This window comes from Ananas comosus, linkage group 6 (genome assembly GCF_001540865.1).
Source record: "Ananas comosus cultivar F153 linkage group 6, ASM154086v1, whole genome shotgun sequence".
NCBI lineage: Eukaryota > Viridiplantae > Streptophyta > Magnoliopsida > Poales > Bromeliaceae > Ananas > Ananas comosus.
In genome coordinates, this window is record NC_033626.1 from 11,664,710 (window position 1) to 11,687,980 (window position 23,271).

The window sequence follows — 23,271 nt, forward strand, 5'->3', positions numbered from 1 at the left end:
TGAATTGCGGATGTTTTTTGAATGCAATCTTAGCACGAACCAAAACGAAAGAAAAAAAAACAAAAAAACATTGAGGTAGGCTAATCTGATTCATCCTATGAATAGATATATAAATCTGACTAAAGCTCTTCGTACAGTGCTTCAGCTGAAACCAGCCAGAGTTATTTCATAATAATAAACTACCATAATAATGAACAGAATAATGTCCTACTTTAATTCAGCTACGTACTGGGCTACCTATATTACCGTCATAACCATTATACATCATTTTCTTTTAAGTAATTACTATACCTCGAATTTAAACTATGTTTGCTTTCAATACGTTCTCAATTTATGGGCTATACTTCAAAAGGAGCTTGCGCGCTTCCGCGTACCACCGGGTATAGGAGGCCTCCAGGTTAGGCCAATCGGAGTCCGGGAACGAGGCGAAGTGGTGAAGCCAGAGAGCCAAAACCTCTTCCTGCTGCTCCCAACTCAGCTTCTCAATAAGTTCCTCTAACACTCTCACCATCTCTTCTTTCTCCCTGCTGCTCAATACGGGAGAATCCGTGCCGTTGCTTGCTTGGCAGAGAAGCGGCAGCCACGACATCAACATGGCCAGCCGACCATCAGCGATGATCCTCTCCTTCTCTTCTTCCCCTTGTTTACCTTCTTCGAATTGTTTAGAGTTGGCATGCTTGAATAAGAAAACTGCAGAAGAAAAAGGCTTGTTTCAGTAATAAATTCAGCAGGCCATTTTCATGTTGTTGTAACTGCAGTCATTGAGTTTTTCTAGAGCTTCCTTACTTAGCATTACAATGTGATACAAGCAAAATTGTGGAAGAAATAGAGAAGATAAATGTTCTAGATTGATGAAACTAATGTTATCTTTTTTATTTAATATTTTCTTTTCCTGAAGATACCAATACCTATCAACTATTCTAAATAGCAGTACTACTATCCTTTTAGGCTAAATTGCACTTTCCGTGTTCATATTTTTTTGAGGCGTGACACTTTCGTTTTCAAATTTTAATTTACTGTGATTCCTGGCTCAAATCTTTTAAATTATTGTAATTAAATAGCACGACCAAATTAAGTTAGTTAAATAATAATATGCCACTATGGCAAATACAATTATGTTACATTACCATCATATCAGTGAAACATTGGCATTCAACCAGCTAAGTTACTTAGTATAACATATTTATAATAATTTAGAAATTTGAGTCAAAATTGTAATAAAATAAAGTTTGAGCAGCAGAGTGTCACACACTGTAAAATTTGAGGCCACAAAATGCAATCTACTCAATCTTCTGCTTGCACGCTGCCTTTCATAAAGAAAATAAAATGAGAAAAAACTCTACGTAAAGAAGAGGTAAACATACCGACCTCACATGAATTATAGATAATTTTGAATCAACCATTCAAACTTTTAATATTTTGATCGTACTACTCATCTTTTTAATTTGTTTGATTTGAATAAATTGCATTCAAAAATTTAAAATAATTATTTTAATAAATTTATAACTATAAAAATTATACGAAATATACTAACTAAATCTGTAAAGATAAATAATATATTTAAATTTTAAAATCAAAATATTATCCACCAACTCAACTTAAAAAAAAAAATTAGACAGTAAAATTAATTAAAATTTTGAAAAACTAAATTGCTTAATCAAATGTTCCATAATATTAATAAGTTGGACATGTTTTTGCCCAAAGAAAGTTTTTGTCCCAATATCGTGATGTATACGTCAGCATCTCCATACTAGATTACGACCACACGAAATCCAGCGGTGAATACTAGATCCACGTGATGTGGCCTAACCATGGTTTAGAATTTTCTCGAATATTCTGAACCCAAACAGCAAATATTCCTATGAACCAACTACAAGTTTGACACGCAAACAACAACAACACAGCAACAGCAGGGGAGCACAGATGCCGTATGCTCTTTACCTGCACTCACGCCCACGCCCACGCCAACGACGAAGGTAAGGTACTTTTTCATTGGTTATCACCATCAGGTCCACCAAACCTTCCCCTTAATCGGGGTTTAAAATAGGAATGTCCATGGATACGGATACCTAAAATTTTATTCAAATCCGAATACAAAAAGAACAGATATATTCGATACTAAATGAATATAGATTCGGATATGAATATCAAACATAAAAATTCGATGGATATGAATTAGGATATGAATTTTAACTGTACCCGATTCGAACCGGAACCCGAACCCGACCTGAACCCAACCAAAATCTAAATTTATTTTACATTATATATATATATATATATATATATATATATATATATATATATATATATATATATAGTGAGGCTACTATGCTATCGGAAGTACGAAGCCTTCCGTACTTTCAGCTCGTTTTCGATGTTGCGACTTTCGAATTGTCGATCGGCTCCATTAAACTTGATCTAGAGTATTTGAAGTACCTAGAAAATAAATTTTATGATTTTACGATATCATTTGCCTAGTGCATGAAGGGGTTCAAAATGAACGGCTGAAAATAAAAATATTACAAAATGTAATAATATGACATTAAAATTTTAAATCAAAGATATTGATCTTATTTTATATAATATAAAGAATTTTCTATCAAAATTTCACGTGATTTGAATATTTCTACACCATTAAACTTGCAAACGGCTCACTACGGTCATTAAAATTTGTTGATTTTAAACCCATTCGATCACTAGGCAAATGGTATTGAAAAATAATAAAATTTATTTAAATTTATTTAGATTTTATTTAAATTATATATATAAATATATATATATATATATAATTGATGTTATATTTAAATTTGTATTTAGAAATTTAAATTTAATGTAATATATTTTGAAATATTGAAAAAAGAGTAATTGTTTTGGGTTCGGGTTTGGGTTCGGATTTCGGATTTTTGATCAAGTTCAGATTTGGATATAGATTTTTAAAATTTGTCGGATTCGGATTTGGGTCTCGGATTCGGATTTTAAAAAATCCGCCCCGAATCCGACCTATTGATATCTCTAGTTTAAAACAATATGATTACATGCGTATATATTTTTTTTAAAAAAAATTTAAATAATTAATATGGGTTGATGACTATTATTAAAAAATTATTGTTTATTAAATAAGTATACTTTAATTGTTCCTAAAACATAAAGATGCTGCGAATTCCATCCTGATATGAGAAAAAGATAGATGGATATGTTATTCGTTTTATTTATTTTTTTAAAAAAAATTAGTTGAAAAAAATGATTCGAATTTGAAAACTATACAAACCTTATTTGCGTAAGAGAAGGTTGGTAACTAACTATTATTTATTACCTGAAACTCGGAGCAAGGCCGCCTGGAGCCGCGGCTCGACGGCGAGGGATCGGCGGGCGAGAGCCGACGCGGCGCCCCAGAGCGCGACCGCCTCACCGGCAGCCCCGCACTCCGACATCTTCTGCCCCAGCCACAGCATCTCCGCCGCCAGCTTCTCCGCCGGTCGTCCCACCGCCTCGTACTCCTCCTCCCCCTCCATCGCCGCCGCCGACCACCACCACCGACGCAGCCTCGATTTCACCGCCCCCACCACCATCTCCACCCCGCCATCCCCTCCCGCCGCCGCCGCCGCCGCCGCGGCGGCGTCGAGGCGCCGCAGCGTGCGAGCGAACGCGTCGGAGAGCGCGGCGCGGTTGAGCTCCCCGAGAACGGCCCCTCCGCCGCCGACGCAGGAGAAGCGGAGGTTGTCGTCGAGGAGGCGCTCGGCGAGGGAGCGGACGGCCTCGTACTTGCGGGAGGCGACGGGGACGCGGGCCACCACGGCGAGCACGTGCGAGAGGGCGCGCGCGGCCGCGGGGGAGGCGCGGGGGATCGGGGCCGGGGGCTTAGGATTGACCGGGGGGAGGAGGAGGAAGAGGAGGGTGAGGAGGGCGTGGAGGAGGAGGAGGAGGGCGCGGCGGAGGAGGCGGAGGAGGGATTGGTGCTGCAGGGGGAGTTTAGAGGAGGCGGCGGCGGCGATGGAGGAGAGGAGGGAGACGGCCATGGAGGAGAGCAGGGAGTCGCCGACTTTTGGTTTTAGGGCTTCTTCGCCGGCCATGGAGGGGAAACCGGGGAAATAATTAATTATTTGATAGATTATTTTGGAATCTTTGAATCAAGAAAGCACGAGCGTCGAGGAGGGAAGCAACGCCGACGGGGTGGGATCACCTACGTGGTGTTGTTACCGCAGCGTTTACGGAAATTGCCGTTGGTTTAAAAGGTTTTTGCCCTATAGTTTAGTAACTCATATACATAAAGTCTGTTATTGATTTTTTAACCATTAAATTTACATTTAATTAATTTTATTGTTTATATTATACTATTCAATCAATCACATACTCAATCCACCACTAAACCCTGGGGGACTGCTACAATTCTAACCTTATAATTTTTCATCTAAGAATTAAAAATTTGATGGCAAAAAGACCAAATACTATTAATAGTATTCCAGTCCAATTCATATATATATATATTTAAAATCTTATTATTATTATTATTTTATTATTAATTTTTTTAAAAAATATTAAATTTTAGGAGGTAAAATTATTTTTTTTGGATTGAGGGATATAATTCTATAACTTAATGATGTGTAAAGCTCCATTATCAAAAACAACTTATGAATACGAAGGACCCAATACTCATAATAGTATAGTAGCCCTACTATATATATATATATATATATATAAAAGAAGCAACAATCCAAAAATAGAAACAATAATGATTCTTAAACCTGTACAGGATTTTTAAGGCTTGCACCTTTCAACCCGGTCCGATTGAATATAACGGGCCGGGTAGGTGGGTCGGGCCGGTTATATCATCCACCAAGTATTCAATATGCATTTAGATTTGCACCTAAGCTTTTTGTTCTTCCTGCACCCTTCTATCATTTCAAATAAATTTTGGTACAGGGACTCAACTCAATAGACTCAAACAATTTAATTTACCAAATTAAAATGCATTACTTTCGGTTCTCTTGGAACACATAAGAATGGGAAAAAAAAGTGGTCTTTAAAACCATTCGCACTCAGAGATGCTGTAAAATTAGAGACCTTCAGATCCTCTGCATGAAAAGGTGTAGTCAGTGATTTGATTTTTTTTTTTTTTTTTTTAAGAGAAAGATAGCATGCTATTTGTTTCGTTTATTTTCTTTTAAAAATAAATTAATTTAGCTGGAAATGTGAATTAATTAAAATTCAAAATTGAAACTTCGAGTACCAACCACTAAGTTTTTTGTCACTTATGCTAGGGACAGTCGGTGTAGCCAAAGATTCGATTGAGTCGACGATTTTACGCATAACCAGGTCGTGATCGAACTCTCGCAGGGCCAGCTTGCAGGACTTGATTAAGGGGTCATTGCATGGGATAAATTCTTAGTTTGAAAAGTATTTTGATATATATACTGTAGAATCTGATTAAGTTCTCTCCTTTTCTAATGACACATTGGCATTAAATGTTGGGAGTCATGATTAATCAAAGGACAGAAATGGCTTTTCATTTGGTCTAAGAAGTTGGACTAAATTTTTGGAGACATAATATCAGGCCCCATGACAAAACTGGAAAGTCTAAGATATAAAAGATCATAACACGAATGATTCAGCAGATTTGGATTAATCTCTTTAGCAACCACACGACCGCTTGCCGACTTTAAATTGGTGATAAGATTATCTTTGTAAGGTAAAGTAGGCGATTGCAAATAACCATTTTAGGATCAAATTAAGATATCGATCGATCCTGTGGATAGAAACTTCATATGCAATCGACTGTCTAAGCTGACAGCAGCCACTGCAATGTGGACAACATAATTTCTGACCACAAAAGTTAGAAAGAAACATTGGCTGCAATTATTGAACCGAAGTAACTTTCTTCAATAGTCCGAATAGCTCAAAGACACTATCATTTTCAGATACTTGGTTAATTTTGGTCCCTGCAGTTCCCCAACACACACTTAAAGTGATAGGATTCTTATATACATAGGTGGCCACAACATGTCTGAATCTAGTCTAAATTTCGCCCAATTTCGATTGCGGACCTAGCTAAAATTGATTGATTCGGCATCGTAGTTTATCCATACATGAAATTGCTTTTAATGCTTCTCCTTGTTAAAAGCACTTTTTTAAGAAGTTTTTTTTTTTGTTTTGTTTATAAGATCGTCGCAAGGCTTTGATTTGTATTTCAATTGGATCATTTCACGAAACTCAGTTAAAATTCTAATAGCAACCAATGTCGTGTGAATGCTAGAAAATAATAGTACAAATGATTTACCTGCATACCATTTTCAAACTACTGTAATTTAACTATCATATCACCTTCCAAATTTGTAGTATGACTCATTTCTCCGTTAGAAAAAATTGCATGGAGTAGTTCAACAAAGTTGCACAGGCGATCGAGTTCACACATTAATAAATTAACCTCTCGTTTTATCTAGAAAGGACACGCATTGCCGAATCCCTTTGATGCATTGCTAAATCCCTTTGATGTATAAAGGGGGGTTGTCTATTAATTAATATTGGATGATCAAAAGTCCACACAATAATAAATAATATCATAATTAACGTTTGAGTTGATCACCTGCAGTGTGTTCACACATGGCATCATCCTTATAGGTAGGCTCCTCTCTCTCTCCTTAATTGGGCTAATCGTGTGGCACATGGTTGGGGACCTGGTTGTCACGGTCTTTGCGAGTTGCATACTTAGTCGTAGGACGCAGAGGTCAAGACTAGTAATAAAAAATAAGATTTGTTCATCTTCGAACGAAAAGATAGCTCCAGATTTTGCGAACAAAAACGCTAAGATCGTGACACGGTGAAATAGTTGCAGCCTCCTATAGCATTCTTATCATTGATGATATATATATGTTTGCTGTGATGGAGTTCGTGTGAAACTAGAAACGAAATAAATAATTTATTATGTTTATGGACACGATAGATTTTATTTAAGAGTAGAATCGAAAGCTAATTGCCATTTCTTTCTTTAGAGCCATAATATTTTCAGTTTCCGACAAAGAATTATTGCGTAGTTGGTTAAGATCTTGATAATCGGTATTTAAGATTGTAAATTTAGAATTGAATTGCTTTATATTTTTAACCAGAGATTTTAAGTTTAAAATAATAATATGTTATCTTCCCCTACAAAAAAGACAAAAAAACAAAGGAGAGTAATGGAAGATCAGAAATGTTTGGACCACACTAATATTTTCTCTGATGGTACTCGAGAAGTAATTGAAAAGCTACCGTACATGGCAAAACAGTACGTGTAAGCAGTGATTAGGTCTCCTAAGAAGTCATTTGATTTTCTGATAATCAATACGTGGAGAACGCTAATTTATTCGTACACCTCCCCAGCACGAAGAAGTTTACAGTGTAAATAAATACCATATTATTTATACTTAATCAATTATATTTTTTAAAAACTAATATAATAAAAATATTTTTTTAAAAAAAATTATGGTAGGATGAGTGAAATTTAGAAGAGCAATTTGATTGTTTGAAGACACTGCATCATCTTATATGACTTTCACATTTTATTTTATTTTTTTCTCAAGGCACTTTGGAGCATATTTTTTTATAGAAAAATGAAGTAAGGCTTTTTTGGCATAAATATTTATTTTTATTATTTAGTTTGTTGTAAATTTTAATTTGTTCATAACTTTATTCTCAAAATGCGGTGATTGATTTTGTCCCAGGTGGTGGTGAAATTAATTACCCAAAAAAAAGATAAAAAAATAACTGTTTTAACTTTTTTCACCTTATTAGTATGAAAATTTTTAGTATAACAAACTCAAAAAGTAAGATAACAACAGTTCCAATGCTATTGACTTTCTATTTAGGGCAAATAAACAACAAGAAAAAAATAATTTTCACTAAATTATATTTTAATTAGAAATTATTTATAACCTAAAAATCAGTTATAGGCAAATAAACAAACAGGGCCCTGATTAGTGATGCGCAACAGTGCAAGCAAGTGATACCCAAGGCATCACTTATAGAAAAATATCTTTATCATCTTATAAAAGTTTTATATATGCATATAGAGAGACCAAGGTCATTATATTTTCGAAAGCATAGAAATCATTGTGTTTTTCAATTATTTTTAATGATAAGACATCTGATTCGACAATTGACTTCGCCAGACATAATAAGCGTTAGTAAAATTATTTAAAAACCAAATTTATTTTACATAGTAGATGAATCATACGCTATAGATGATCAACTACTTTGCTATATATAGTGGGTGAATAATATTTTTTTTTTTTAGAAAGAGATAGTAAGCTATCTGCTTCATTCATTAAGCAAAATGAACTAAGCATACAAGGTGGAAGCAGCTAAGGCCTCCGAGGCGATGCCAAGGAACAAAAATAGTACAGTAACAGAATAGAGATAGAGGATAAGGAGGAAATAAGAGAAAAAGTGAGAGAAAAAAAAAGAAAATTAAGCAGAATAACAGCAAGCTGTTGCGGTCAGCCGAGCTGTGTCCACAAGTCCGTCAGGCGTAAGATGCGCTCAATTGCCTGGGTAGCATTGAAAGGTTTCGTGCTAAAGATAATGTTGTTTCTTTCTGTCCATATTACCCACCAGATTGCCACTAGAAGGGTTAGGGCTTCCGATCTCTACGCGGCGTCGAAGATGATAGATGTACCGAACCAAAGGTCTCGAGCATCCTCCAAATCCCCAATAGACACCCCCAGCTTGAGGGTAAGGAATCAGACTAACACGCAGAAACAGAATAAGTGATCGCAATCTTCCTTGCAAAGTGCGCAGAAGACACAGTGTCCGTCTACATACATCCCACGATTGAGTAATCTGTCAGCAGTGAGTAGTCTCTTGCGCAGTAGTAGCCAAATAAAGATTTTGATTTTAAGTGGAATGTTGAGTCTCCATATGTGATCATTCATCAGGTCTCTCTGACCTGCATCGTCAAGGAATTTATAAAGGGATTTGACCGTAAACAAATGATTGGAGGTCCACTGCCATTTTAGTCGATCCGGGCGATTGGTAGGACTGCAATGACGGAGTAAGTCTTTAAGCAGGGAAAGTTGTCTAAGGTTTTGGGGTGATTGGGACGCCGGAAAACCCCTGTAGATATATCGCCATCTCCATCCGTTGGAATTCCAGCATTGTGATAGTACGACCTCCTTGTTCCGGATATTGTCAAAAATGTTTGGAAATAAGGTATGGAGGGGTGTTTCACCAATCCAGATGTCATGCCACAGTCTGATGTTGTTACCATCCCCCAATTGGTATGATGCGCCGCATTGAACACCTCACAGCATCTAATCACACCTTTCCACCATTGTGAGTAAGGTATGAAATCTCTTCCTTCGTGCAGCGGCCTTCATCTTCTATAATAGAGGGTGCTAATCAATTTGCACCAATGCAAGTGTGGCTCATTGAAGAAGCGCCACCACCATTTGGTTAAGAGAGCTAGATTCATGTTGTCCAGGTTTTTGATCCCCAACCCGCCTTCTTCCTAACTCTTGCAGACAGTTTAATTTCCAGCTCACTAGACAAGCGCCACCGAAAATTTTGGAGCACCCTTTTCCAAAAGAATGCTCTTCTCAGGGCTTCCAGGCGGTGCAGTACCCATTGAGGCGCTTTAAACATAGAAAGATAGAAAAGTGGCACATTGGTGAGGACCGAGTTAACAAGAGTCAGCCTTCCCCCTAGGGAGAGTAACTTAGTTTTCCATCCTTCAATTCTCGCGTCGATGCGGTTGATAAGCACATTCCAGTATTCCTTGCGAAAGTGCTTATTATATAATGGAAGCCCCAGATATCGAAACGGTAGATTTCCAACTTTACATCCTATGTTGGCCAGCCTGTCTCCTTTACGGGTGTTGGGACCAAAGTAGTAAAGTTCCGATTTGTTCTTATTGATCCTGAGACTGGAAACCCATTCGAAAGTTTTCCAGAGAAATACAAGATTCCGCATAATGAATTTTTTTGGCTCACAAAAGAATAAAGTGTCGTCGGCGTATTGGGTGAGCATCGTCTGGCAGTCGACATATGGGCCAATTCCGTGTATCAGGCTGTTACTCCTACCTGTTTCGGTCATCCTGGCCAAGTAATCGGCCACCAAGATGAACAGGTAGGGGGAGAGAGGGTCCCATTGTCTAAGACCCTTTTTAGCTTTTAGCCACCTCGTTGTAGTATCGTTCACTAAAATGGCTACTTTGGCATTGCAGATACATTGTTGAATCCAGGACCACCATTTGTCACTAAATCCAAGCCACCGTAGTATACTTGGTAGGGAAGTCTATCTGACGTTGTCGAAAGCTTTTTCGAAATCAGCTTTGATGCTTACGCATTCTTTGCCAGACTTTGAGCACTAGTTGATGAGTTCTGAAGCGGTGACAAAGGAGTCAGTGAGCAGCCGGTTTTTGAGGAAAGCCGATTGCGATGGAGAAATAATGGATGGCATAATAGGTGCGAGTCTATTGACGAGGACTTTGGAGATGATCTGTTGCATTCCATTGATTAGGCTTATCGGTCGGAAGTCGATGGCCTTACGTGCACCTTCTTTTTTAGGGATGAGACACACGTAAGAGTAATCCAGCGGATCGGTAGTTAGTCTGTTGTCCTGGAGTTCGGTGAAGACGTGAAGTATATCTCCCTTGACAGACTCCGAGAAGGTTTGAAGGAAGAGGGGTGGGAATCCGTCTGGTCCGGGGGCTTTATCGCTGCCTAGTTGGAAGGTAGCTGTCTTGACTTCCTCCAAAGTAAACTTCGCCGTTAGATCATTCGGATTCGACAGTCTGGTGGAGTGGTAGAGCTCGCTCCAATCGCCAAAATACTAAAGTCGCTCTTCTGCTTGACCAAATAAGCGTTTAAAAGAGTGAAAGAAATAGGTTCTCTTTTGTTCTTCATTGGTGATTTCCCGCCCGGTGTCGTCTTCTATGACTTCGATCAAGTTAAAGCGTTTACATCCATTAGCCACTGCATGGAAAAATTAAGTGTTACCATCGCCTTCCTTGAGCCATTACTATTTGGTCCTAGTTTTCCAAACTATTTCTTCCTCCTCTAGGATGGACTGTAGTTGCGCTTTAAGGTTTGCTCGTTTATCAATGGATTCCTGTGGCAAATTTAGCTACTCCTCTAACATATCTATTGATTGGATATCCTCCTGCAGGCGCCTATTGGAGTAAGCAATACTGTGAAAATTCGTCTTGCACCATTCCTTAATTCTTGCTCTACAGTACCTGAGCTTAGCATTTATGGTGAGGATGGCCGAGTTCTTGGGGCCTACTTCGTTTCACCAAATTGGAACTTTTGTGATAAAGTCGTCCTTTGGTAGCCAGACCCGCTCGAATCGGAACCTCCGCGGCTTGGAGGGAGTGCCTTGACTTTACAGTGTAGGAATGAAAGTTTCCATTCCGTTGCATATTCGACCAAGTATAACACTGGTTGGATAGGGGAAGATCAATAGCTGCTAGGCTTCTGATGAGATTCGAAAACATGGTCATGGCTTTGGTACTCTAAGAATTTCCTTTTCTTTCAGCCTGGTTTCTGGTGAAGTTAAAATCTCCGCAGATGGCCCAATTGTTAGGGCAGACGCTATGGAGAGAGAGAAGTTCGGAGCAGAAGTCTTCTTTTCCACCCCAGGTTGGGGGCCCGTAGACGTTCGAAAGGTAAAAGGACTTCCGGCTAGCCATGTGGGTCATATTAAGGGTGAGCGAGTGCTCCCGCACTATGACCTCACTAGAAGAGAAAAGCTTGGAGCTTCAGCACGTGATTAGGCCGCCAGAGGCCCCGGCTGCTGGATTAAAATGGCACCTATCGAAGTTAGATCCACAGCAAGAGCGAAGAAAGAAACGGAACACAGAATCAACTTTAGTTTCTTGAAAACAGACAATCGAGTAGAAGAGATGGGACACCACAGACTTGATACATCTACGCTTAGCTGGATCATTAAGATCTCGTACATTCCAACTAAGGATACTAAACATAAGGACAAAGAAACATGAAACCCAAAGGACTTAGCAGGCATAGAAGACACTTCTACACCTGCGGGTGAATAATATTCACTTGAGATTTTGGGCCTTTGGGCCTATACTAATGCAATCACAAAATAACAGTAAAAAATCTGTAGTAATTTTTTTTTTTTTTTTTTTTTTGAAGAGATGGGACATCACAGACTTGATACATCTACGCTTAGCTGGGTCATTAAGACCTCGTACATTCCAACTAAGGATGCTAAACATAAGGACAAAGAAACAGAAAACCCAAAGGACTTAGCAGGTACAGAAGACACTTCTACACCTGCGGGTGAATAATATTCACTTGAGATTTTGGGCTTTTGGGTCTATACTAATGCAATCACAAAATAAGAGTAAAAAATCTATAGTATTTTTTTTTTTTTTGAAAAAAAAGATAGCATGTTATTCACTTTGTTTTATTTTTTAAAAAATAAACTTAGCTGAAAATATGAATAACTTAGCTAAAAATATAAATCAATTAGAATTTGAACTTGAGATCTCAAGTATCAACCACCAAATCATTTGCCACTTGCACTAATTAATTAATCATTTTGAGGGACAGGTAGCATTCTGCCCGCTTCGTTTATTTCATTTAGAAATAAATTTTGCTAAAAATATAAATAAAGTAGGATTCAAACTTGAAATTTCGGATACCAACCATCAAAGTCTTTTCTACTTAGGTTAGGGACGGTCGGTTTGCACTAGTTAATTTCAATTCGATACAATAATAGTAGCATCTATAACTATATATTATTCTTCAATAACTGCACACGTATTGCAAGGAGGCCGAGGCGCGGGCGGCCACGGGCGCGGGGCGGGCGCCGGCTCTGTGGCGGGCTCCGGCGCTGGCGCCGCGAGGCAAGGACTAGGGCTGGCGCGGGGGTGGGCTCCAGCGCTGGCGCCGCGGGGCAAGGGCAGGCGCCGGCAGGGCGCGTGGCGCGGCGCGGGGTCTGGGCGGAGCCGAAAAAAAAAACCGTCGCCGGCTCTGATGGTGGTGGGTGCGCGGGTCCACGAGGCCAAAGTGGCCTCGTGACCACATGAGATGGAGGTCCACGTGGACCTCCCTCTCATTCTCTCTCTCTCTCTCTAATATATATATATATATTTTATTTATATAATATATTTATGTATTATATATAGTATTATATATATAATTTTATTTATAAATATATTATTTAATTTAATTTTATATAATATTTTATTTTTACATAGATATATTATTATATAATTTACTATTTATTTTTATAAAATGTAAAATATATAACTAAATGTTAAATAATTTAGACTATTGGTATTACATATACTTATTACATTACGATACCTACTAAAAATTATTTCCCTAACTACTGGGGGATTACGATGCCTACTAAAAATTATTTCTTATTACATTAGGAAAGATAACTGCATTTATTTAAAATTATTTCGTAATTTATCCGTAATATTTCATAATTATTCTAAAATTAATTTTTATAACTAATTTTTAAAATTAAATTTTAAAATAACTACCCGCAGTATGATTTTTCTTCTCATTCACTAACTATTGGAAGAGTACGATACCTACTAAAATTATTTCACTAACTAATGGGGGACTATTGTGCCTACTAAAATATTTTGATGTACTTATTGCACCATTTAAATTCTGAAATAAATTTTTATTACTAATATTTAAAATTAAATTTTAAAATAACTACCCGCAGCATCGTGCGGTCCCTTAACTAGTTAGTATTAAAGGTTAAAAAAAAAATGGAAAGCTCAGCATACCTACCTATCGGGCTGGGGATCCATCGGAGAGAGCAGGGTGAAGACTGAAGAGGGCTGCGCATTGTTTGCCCGATTCGTGTGTCTCAACGCGGTTGCTTTGACAGCACACACCTCGAAATCACCACCACCCAACCCCGGCCCGGCTTTCTCTCTCACTCCAACGTGTTCCTCGTGCGCCCCTATCCTCACCAAAACTAAATTAAATTAGATTAAATGTCAACGTCAGTGCACCTTCGTGCTCTCTCTCCCTCCCCTATCATATATGTATATATATAAAAAACCCCAGTTAAACAAATGAGTACTCCCCAACACAATACAGTACAATACAACACAAAGCCCCTTTGTGAACGATGGCTTTGGGAGCTCAAGCGATGGCCATGGCGGGGAGCGTGGAGGAGGAAGCAGCGCGGGCGGCGCTCAAGGGATCGGCCCTGGCGGTGGTTTCGCTCGGCGGCGGTGAGGGGAGGGAGGTGGTGGACCCGGCCCAGTTCTGGGGCGACGAGGAGAGGGTGAAGAGGGAGTTGGTGGCCTGGGCGAAGGCCGTCGCCTCCATGGCCGTCCACCACGCCGCCTTCGAGCTCCGGCGATGCGATTGTCATCGTCGTTAGATAGTTTTGGGTGGTTTTTATGAATTTTCTTTTCCGGTTTCTGTTTTTGTTGAAGGGGTTTTTTTGGGGTACATACGATTTTTTTCCTTTTCTTTTCTTCTTTTTTTTTTTTGTTTTTGTTTGTTTGTTTGAGGGAGGGGTGGTGGTGCTACAGTTGGTTGGTTTTTGAGGGGATTCGATCGGTCCCCTTTTGTTCCCTCTCCCTTTTTTTTAAAAAATCTTTTTCTATTTAATAATTCTCATCTGTAGTTGGCATTGATTTGTGAGATATAATACAGCTTTATTAGTAGGTTAAAGATCATTTTTAGCATCCAATTATCTTTGATGGAATTGACGTGATTGCAAGTGGATTGAATTTGGGGATGATTTTTTTTTATTTTTTTAAAGAATTGGAACGTCATGTTATTAAATTGGCACTGCAGTGCCTTACCACCATCTCCATGTGTATACTCAAATTGTAACTTTCCAGTAATATACAGGTAGAAACACAGACTATTTCTAAGGTATATGCGCAATTCATAACTTCTGAGTGTCATATATATAAATATATATGTAATTTTACGACTATATAAAGGTTAAAATTCTTCTCTCTAAAACTCAACGATTTAGTTAGAATTACTTCTTATAAAGTTGTAAGTTAGACGATTATATCAGGTGTGAAGAATATTCATATTGAAAAATAATTTCGGTTGGTGGTTGCTTCACAGAAATAGGGAAAAAGAGGACACTGCTCCTCATGCCGAGCCTGAATAATACTTCCCCGTGGAAAAATAGCTCGACAAAATAAAGTATTTACAGCAGCAAATTATGCCGTGTTGGTGCCCAACACACCGGCTGTTCACATATAACAAAATTCTCCACCATCACGAAAAAGGAAATTAAAAAAAAGAAAATTAAAAAAACTGCCTGCCGTAAGCAGGTTAGGTTAAATAACCTCGTAACGTTACTGCATTTTGTTACAGCAGTAAACAGTACAAGTTATAAAGAGGGGTATCGGAAAACACTTGACGACATCATTTCATCTGACAATTGCAACATATGGGCCATATTTCAGTAATAACTTGCTGCAAGAATTTCTTTTAAAAAAAAGTACTGACACATTCAGTAAAGCGAACAAACTAGATCAAAATTGAGTTTTCCGGCATCAAACTTCACCGTAATATTGAACCCATAAATACTCAGAAGACTGTCGTGGTATGTGGATTGTTGCCCATTGGCTTCCATCGAAATTGCCTTCCATCTGCATACCGATCAAAATCATGCACTCTGATAATCGCTGCGACATCATCTAATAAGTTTCTGTAATCTTTTCTCTGCCGCGAGTGCAGCCTTGTTTTGTGGTTCAAGGGCCAGAGCATGCCTGAAATCTGCAAAGCCCAAAGAGAAAAAGGGAACAAAAGGAATTAGAAGACATGCTGAGACAAGCTGTGTGTATTTCTCTGTGCGCATTTCTGGCGAGAGAGAGAGAGAGAGAGAGAGAGAGAGTACATATCAAAGGACCAATTTAGGTGCATCAAGGATTGCTGTGCTGTAAACTTGTAGCACAGCACTGCTGAGTCAAGGTCGACAAAATATGTGTCACTGCACATATGTTGTCAACCCATGGTACACAGCTGTGTGCACAGCAGATTTAATGGAGACCCCTCCCAGCAGTGAAACTGTCAAAATCCACGTTCCACCACCCACCTACAACACCCAAATCTCAAAGCACTATGGGTGGTGGATTTGCCAGTGTGCATGATAATTTTCAGAGACAAGTGACCTCAATTCATGCGCCCATAACATTTTTGTTCATCTCGGGCTGTAGGGACCGCAGGACGCACATGAGCACGAGTCTCAAGAGGGATGTGGGTCACCTTAAGCTTTGATATTCACTTCATACGAGGTTTGTATTCATGAACTTGGCATACAAAGGTAAAACTGGAGTTTGACCGTAATATCTTACAAAAACATAGTGCTGCAGTAGGAAATTTTACGCACCTTGAAGAGCTTCTTTATAGTACAACAGCATTTCCCGGGCTGTTCCTCGCCTTAGATATGCTTTGACATTCTGACAAACATAGATGCAACATTACTATTTAGCATAATAACAGCTAGATGTGCACATATAGTTGATACATTATTCTTAGAATAAACATCAAACTACTACACACCCCAAACCATTCGCGGCACGGAAAGTTCTCCACATACAATTTTAAAGCAGTTTTCGTATTTTTCAGGGTTCCAAAGAGCAACAACTGTGGAGCATGGTAGAAAAGCACTTTACTAGCAACCTTAGAACCCAGCAAACAAAGAACACCTAATCTACAAGCGTGCTCTTGATTCTTGCCAGCAATCTTTTTCTGTAAATCAATTTCTCGGGTGGATGCATAACACCAGCTGTCTAACATCTAGGTAAACAATCTCACATCTAGTTTTGTTTACCATTACTGAGCATGTTATTTATGCTGATAATACCCGATGAGATAAGGTACAGAGGAAACAACTCGTAGGACACAGACCATGAACACAAGTTTCTTATTTAACAATTTTTACCTTCTTATCCAACAAAATAGCCTGATTGCAATCTGCTTCAGCTTGCTGAAGGCTGCAAGAGGATTAATGACAGTTATGAACAGATACTTACTCAAAAGAATCTACCAATAAGACGCATCATTAAACAAAATACCGTACCAGCCCAGTTCCAGATATGCAGCTGCCCTATTGCAGTAGTAGGTCGCACTTGTATCATTCAACTTGATAGCTTCAGTATAATAGGTAACAGCCTTGTTCCACTGCTTTCCCTTAAATGCAGTATTGCCCTGTCAAGAAATTAAGGACCAAATAGTATTTCAGCAGAAAAAAGATGACAGATGCTTGTGGTCATTGCCCCCTGCTGAAGCAGATAAATGTGTACTTAAACTCGAATCATAGATAATTCGATTCATCTTGGCAAGCACTACATCTTTAGCGTATACTGCATAATGAAAATTTGCACATACATTCTGTTTGGTCCAAATGCCAAAAAAGGCCAAATAATGTCTAAATTTCAAGGCTCATGTGTTGTCTTACCATCATATGCAGTCATGATTACAAGCTCATGAAGAGAATGAAATTGATAGCTCGTTCAGTTGCCGATATTCGCGAAAAAGAATTAGAAAAGAAAACAGTTTACAAGAGGATAACATTTATGGTTGAGTTGGATGAAATAAGAAGCAAATGTTACAAGTTACAACCATGGTAACACGATGAAACAATAAAAAGGGGGTGGGTGGGCTGGGGGTGCGGGGGGGAATATAGATGTTCTAACAGAGGTCATATGCAATAAACAAACCTTTTCTTTCAACAATTCTGATGCATCCATATCCATATTGTTATCTGGTGCCAGAACTGAGTTCGATGCCATGTTGATCTGTTCCTTTATAGAAGCATATATGTCCAAAATAGTATCAAGAAGAAATTTATCTGCTCCATGTGCAGCTATAAATGAAATGGAAATTCGGTGCTCATCATGCTTCCCTAACGGAATGGTAGCCTGGAAATTGATATGCAAACCAAGTTATATTAACTGAAGGAAAACAAAAATAAGGGTAAAGTGTACGGTTAGTCCATGTACAACCATGGTATTGCGACTTGGTCGCTCAAACACTTTAGTCCATGAACTCTCACATGTACTGCACTTAAATTCTTAACCGTCATAGGAGTGCTAATTTTTCTTATAAAGTGGCAAATTATACCACTTCTTATAAAATGAACTGCTTATTTCAATTTACTTAAAACAAAATTAAGAATGTTGTACATTAAAACTGATGCCATATATTCCCCCCCCATCTCCCCCCCCCCCCCCTCACACCACAACCTCGCCGTAAAATTAAGATATACGTGTATGAAAACTGAGTGTTTGAGTGAGAAGTAGAGGGACAGTCATAAAACCAAGATAGTACAGGGACTATCTATAATTATAGCAAAACATAACTGAAATTTTAAATCCCTCTAGAAGAGTGTTTGCGGTATACATCGTGATTGAACACAATTAGAGTACCTGACAGCAGCCAGAGACTCCAGCAATGCTCAACAATGTGTAGAGTCGATCTTCAAACTCTGGAGATATTTTTTGCTTAGAATTTCGCTTCCATGGCAAATCTACCGTCGTTGGAATTACCAAAATTCCTGCATCCTGAAGAAATTATATGATTCAAAGAGAAGTTAAATAAAAGAGTAAGAAAACTATTGAAGTGGAACAATTGAATAAATAATAAGCTGAAAGAAAAAAACCAAAACAAGTGACAAATAACACCGCCGCGCCCGCCCCCCCCCGGCCCCCAAAAAAAAAAAATCTAACACTTAGACATGACATAAGAAATCAACTAAAATCAGGATCCTCCTTTTTTTATGAAATCAATGCAGCAAGAGAACAAATTAAGAAAAAGTGGCAGACACACAATGCGAAGTTATTCACAACTTAGGAGTCTTACAGAATACCATTACACCTATATTAGAATCGCAAATCTGTGTCGATATATACTAGTATAGCTCATAAAACATCAAAATCTTTGGGTATAGCAGTCACTGGGTGTTTGAGACTATCCAAAATCCTTGGTATTAAGTATTAACCCCCCCAAAAAAAAGAAAGGAGGTGCACAAGAAGAACTATGATCTAAATAATAATTAACAAGACAAGAAAAATCATCAAACAAAGAACGCAAAGATTTTCTCTCTGTAGCTAAATATTGCGACCTTAATTATATACCAGTAGTACCTTAAGTAGGCTATTAAGTGCGGCTCGTAGCTCAGTCCGAACACTGTACAAGGACTTGATGTTATCATGCATAGAATTCACAGCTGCTAAAATATGAGGAGACATGTCAATACTAATCCTGGGTTTCACCGTGTTAATCCAATCTTCATGATTTGATTTGAATTCATATCTGGGAAAATAATTGCAGTTAGATAAACAGTGACTATGTTTTCCTCATGACGTAGTAACATGATAAGCAGGTTGTTAGCATAAAGTTGGGATAAAAATAATCTGCAAAAGTAAGATGAATATCAAAACCCGATCTATTAAGAACTTGGATTGGGTTAACATACTTTATGCCATTAATCAAGATTGAATATAATTTCATGTACGAGAATAGGAATAGAACATAAGTAACATACTTTATGCCATTGGTCAAATAGGAAGATTTGACCATTCATGCACGAGATTGATAGAGGCTATATTTCGAGAAATCATATCAAATACTTGTTTTTTTCCCTGATACCTAGCAAGATGTTAATAACAGTTAATAGTCCATCTCATTGCCATTAAGAATTATATTTCCAGGAGGAAAGTATATCACTCCTGTAAAGTTTTGGAGCTGGCAAACCCAAGGAACACTAGGAAAAAGAAACTAGAGAAGTGGAACACCGTAAAAATCAGATATATGTAAGTAGTCTCAGTTGAAAACACATAATTCTCAACACAAACCTCTGCAATAACCCCATAACCTTCGAAAGAGCCTGCAGAGCAGATAATCCCTGTTGCATCTTTGTAGAAGGTTCAGAAAACTCTTTTAGACCAGCTACATTTGAGGCAATATACTGACCAATATTCATATGCTTTGCAGGCTGGTCTGCAACACGACATATTATAATACACGAATTTCAACAAGGTGTTATATAGTAAAGAGAAAATCTCTCAAAGAACAGGAATGAAATTAACCATTAACATCAACTTCAACCCAACAAACCAATAAAGAAAAGTACAAATTCAACATGAACATATAACTTACATCCAGATAAAGTTTCGATAGCATTGCTTATAACATGCATAGTCTTCTGTTTTGGAGCCCGTAACAACTGAAAGCAATCATCAGCAAAAATGAACTGCTTTGTTTGTCTAAGCCTCACTGGACATTCTTGTAACAGTACATACCCAATATCACGTAAAATAGACGGATCTCGAGCAAGCCAACCTAAAACAATGTAAACAGGTATAAAATAGTTATGAAGAATCTGGCAGCATTGGTGTTGATTTCCACAAAAAATTATTCTAAGTGATCTTCTAGATATATGTATGAAAGAACAACAAATAGCATTTAAGTTGCCCCGGAATGTCCAAGTGCTCAGTTTCTTCAGTGAGGAGGCAAGAATGTTATTGAGGCCAATGTTGATTCAAGGTAAACAAAGCAGAAAAAATATAAAGAACAGAAGTCACACATCTAAATGTTTTTCTTATAGTAGTGTTCTAGCATAGCAAATAAATTCGGGGCGCAACTTGAATTTTACCCCAAAGAAGCAGGGGAGATTGAATCACAATTATTATGTGAAAGCTAGCTAAAAGAAAGACACACACACACACATACAGAGAGAGAGAGAGAGAGAGAGAGAGAGAGAGACCCTGAATGTACCATCAAACAGAAATTGTGACGAGTTAGGATTTCATACCAATAGCATCTAAGCTCTGTGAATTCGCCAAAACTCCAATGGAAGATACAAACCCATGAGAAGGCCTGAAACTGAAGATACCACAAAAAGATGCTGGGACTCTCACACCTCCCACCGTGTCAGCACCTAAAGATAAGCAAAGTACCTTTGAGTGATCAGAAATCATGACACATAAGAAAAAAAAGGTCTAGGAAAGATTAATGATTGCATTCAATAAACAAAACAAAAGGCTGTCAATTAGACACCCCATTAGCACAGGAAGGAGATAGTGGAACATCATTATATATTTATATCCAAGATATAAACAAACTGTTCATCCAGCACTTTATAACATGCTAACCAGAAAACATGAAAATAAGATGGTAAACAAAAGATTCCATGACAGTCGAAAAGTTAAATGGCATTGGTCAAAAATAAGCTCAAATGTTCTTGCTACAATAGTTGCAGTGAGATCATGACAATTCAAACTGCCGTACTACTATTAAACATACACTTGATAAGCAATGTGCAAACTGATATAGAAGCAAAGTAATTGATTCCCACGCAAAAGACAAACAAAATGTCAAGGAAAATGTAACACCTAATGAGCATTATAAATTGGTTTATCATTAAATCACAATCTAAAGTGGCAAAATGAAGAGCATAAAGGAAAAAGGTAAGAAATATGGGCAAGCATCTAAACTATTTAAGTGGCATTAGAACTGCAGAAGTACACAATTGAGGGGCAAAAAATACAGAACATATGCTTTAAACTAGCTCAAAAACTTTGGTGCTGTTCACTTCCTTCGAACCCAAATATTTAGAGAAAAATGGAAAGTGCGTTTAAATACAAACTGCAGCAGTGTTGGCTTAGAAAGGCGATTAAAATCAACTTGAGAACAGATAGTATTAATAATTCAAACTGAAGGAATCCAGTTTAAAATTTTTTGGAGTACCAAGCGCGAAGTCAACAAGTTCAGCAGCAACAGCAACAGCAGCACCACTACATGATCCTCCTGGGATTAATGATGGCAGATCTGGATTGACCGGCATTCCATAGTGCAAGTTTTGTCCTGTGAAACTGGAAAAACGGAAATAGAGACAAATCCTAGGAGTTTTAGGTAAAACATTTGCAAATAGAAAGTACCCAAGAATCAATTTCCGTAATGGACAATGTACGAAATAAGTTTCTTGAACGACATCTCAACATATATTACGCATATATCAATCCAGAAACCAATTCCTTTAACAATGCCATGTTGCAAGATTGCAATCACCTCAACTTCGATCACTCCCGTGGCCACCCTACCTTAGTTTTTGTTTCCTCCAATACCATGTAAAGTACATTACTGAATTCCAATTGAAATTATATGAAATAACTTCTTGTTCTTTCGGTTCAATTGGTAAAACTACACAAAAACAATAAAAAAAAAGAGCCAATCTACGTGTTTTTTTTTGAGAGAGATAGATAACATGTTACCCGCTTCGTTTATTTCATTTAGAAATAAACTTAGCTAGAAATGTGAATCAACTAGGATTCGAACTTGGGACCTCAGGTACCAATCATCAAGCCCTTTGCCACTTACGATAGGGACGGTCGGTGAGCCAATCTATGTGTTAAGACTAATACATGATCAGCTCAAGATTATTGATTCTTAATATTGTTTTCCCAGCAAAAATCGCATCCAACATATTAACTACTCATTTCATGGCTTCCGAAGTGCCAACTCAATTACAATGCTCTGTATAAGAACACACAAGCAGAAACTATTCTTAAACAAGGGTTAATTGTGCTCTGAAGATGTAATGTTCGTCCCTAACTCAACAGAACAATGAGAAATCAAAGGAGTTTTCTGAATCAAGCTAAATTTATCCAAAATACCGACCCGAAAGCCAATTCATCCATGACAGTCCTCCCTACGCACGTGGCCCCCTGCTTCAGAAGGGCCGCGACCGCCACAGCCGTCCGGGTGGCCGGCTCGTGCGTCCTCCGCCAATCCGGGTTCCCGAACCCGGCGACGTATCCCTTGATCTCGAAACTGCAAATTTCACAAAACCAAGAATCCGCGAAAATCGTTAGCAATTAGGAAACCGAAGCTCCGACCATCAAAAACAAGGTGTCGATCGAAAACGCAAAATGAGTACTTGTCACTGACGGCGAAGGTGAGGCCGGCGAGGGCGAGGCGCGCGGCGGGCGGGGGCGGCTGCGGGGAGGGGGCGAGCTCGAAGCGCTCGACGAAGGCGCCGAAGCTCTCGACGGGCTTGGACTCTTCGCTCAGGATCCACCGCCGCCGCCGTCGCCGCGTGGCCTCCGCAAGGACGACGACCCCGGCGACGGTGATCCCCACGACGATCCATAGCTTAGGGTTGGAGACATCGATCCTACCCAACCTCAAGTGCTTCGATCGCTCCAGCTTGAAACTATTAATGGAGAAAGAGAAGAGGGGAGGTGTGGTTAGGGTTTAAGGGAGGGTTTAAGGCGTGAGGAAGACGAAAAAGGAAGAGGAGCAGGTTTTGGTTCGCGGCGGTGGG

General features: G+C 38.6%; 3 protein-coding genes across 3 annotated transcripts; 1 reads left to right on the plus strand and 2 right to left on the minus strand.

Annotated features, from left to right (window-relative positions):
• LOC109711313 lies at positions 77-4,399 on the minus strand. Its single transcript, XM_020234288.1, has 2 exons — positions 3,314-4,399; positions 77-690 (listed from the first exon to the last, which is right to left on the minus strand). The coding sequence occupies exons 1-2, from the start codon at positions 4,068-4,070 to the stop codon at positions 332-334; spliced, it is 1,116 nt and encodes a 371-aa protein (XP_020089877.1). The 5' UTR covers positions 4,071-4,399; the 3' UTR covers positions 77-331.
• Positions 13,999-14,662, plus strand: LOC109711314. The gene has a single exon (XM_020234289.1). It carries the CDS (start codon positions 14,095-14,097, stop codon positions 14,350-14,352), a length of 258 nt encoding a protein of 85 aa, XP_020089878.1. The 5' UTR covers positions 13,999-14,094; the 3' UTR covers positions 14,353-14,662.
• LOC109711315 (outer envelope protein 64, mitochondrial) lies at positions 15,106-23,195 on the minus strand (the record flags this gene model as incomplete). The annotated part of the gene is made up of 13 exons (XM_020234290.1): positions 15,106-15,719; positions 16,333-16,402; positions 16,888-16,939; positions 17,026-17,153; positions 17,666-17,866; positions 18,374-18,508; positions 19,091-19,259; positions 19,802-19,946; positions 20,106-20,288; positions 20,761-20,886; positions 21,696-21,820; positions 22,626-22,778; positions 22,885-23,195. Coding segments are annotated over 13 exons (1,881 nt in total), but the record flags the coding sequence as incomplete, so codon positions are not given.

Bases quoted from the DNA above. Each gene is read 5' to 3' on its own strand.
- LOC109711313 (XM_020234288.1), bottom strand. From the start codon at position 4,070: ATGGCCGGCGAAGAAGCCCTAAAACCAAAAGTCGGCGACTCCCTGCTC. The intron at 691-3,313 runs GTAATAAATAAT...TTTCTTCTGCAG, and splicing joins GGCCTTGCTCCGAGTTTCAG to TTTTCTTATTCAAGCATGCC.
- LOC109711314 (XM_020234289.1), top strand. From the start codon at position 14,095: ATGGCTTTGGGAGCTCAAGCGATGGCCATGGCGGGGAGCGTGGAGGAG.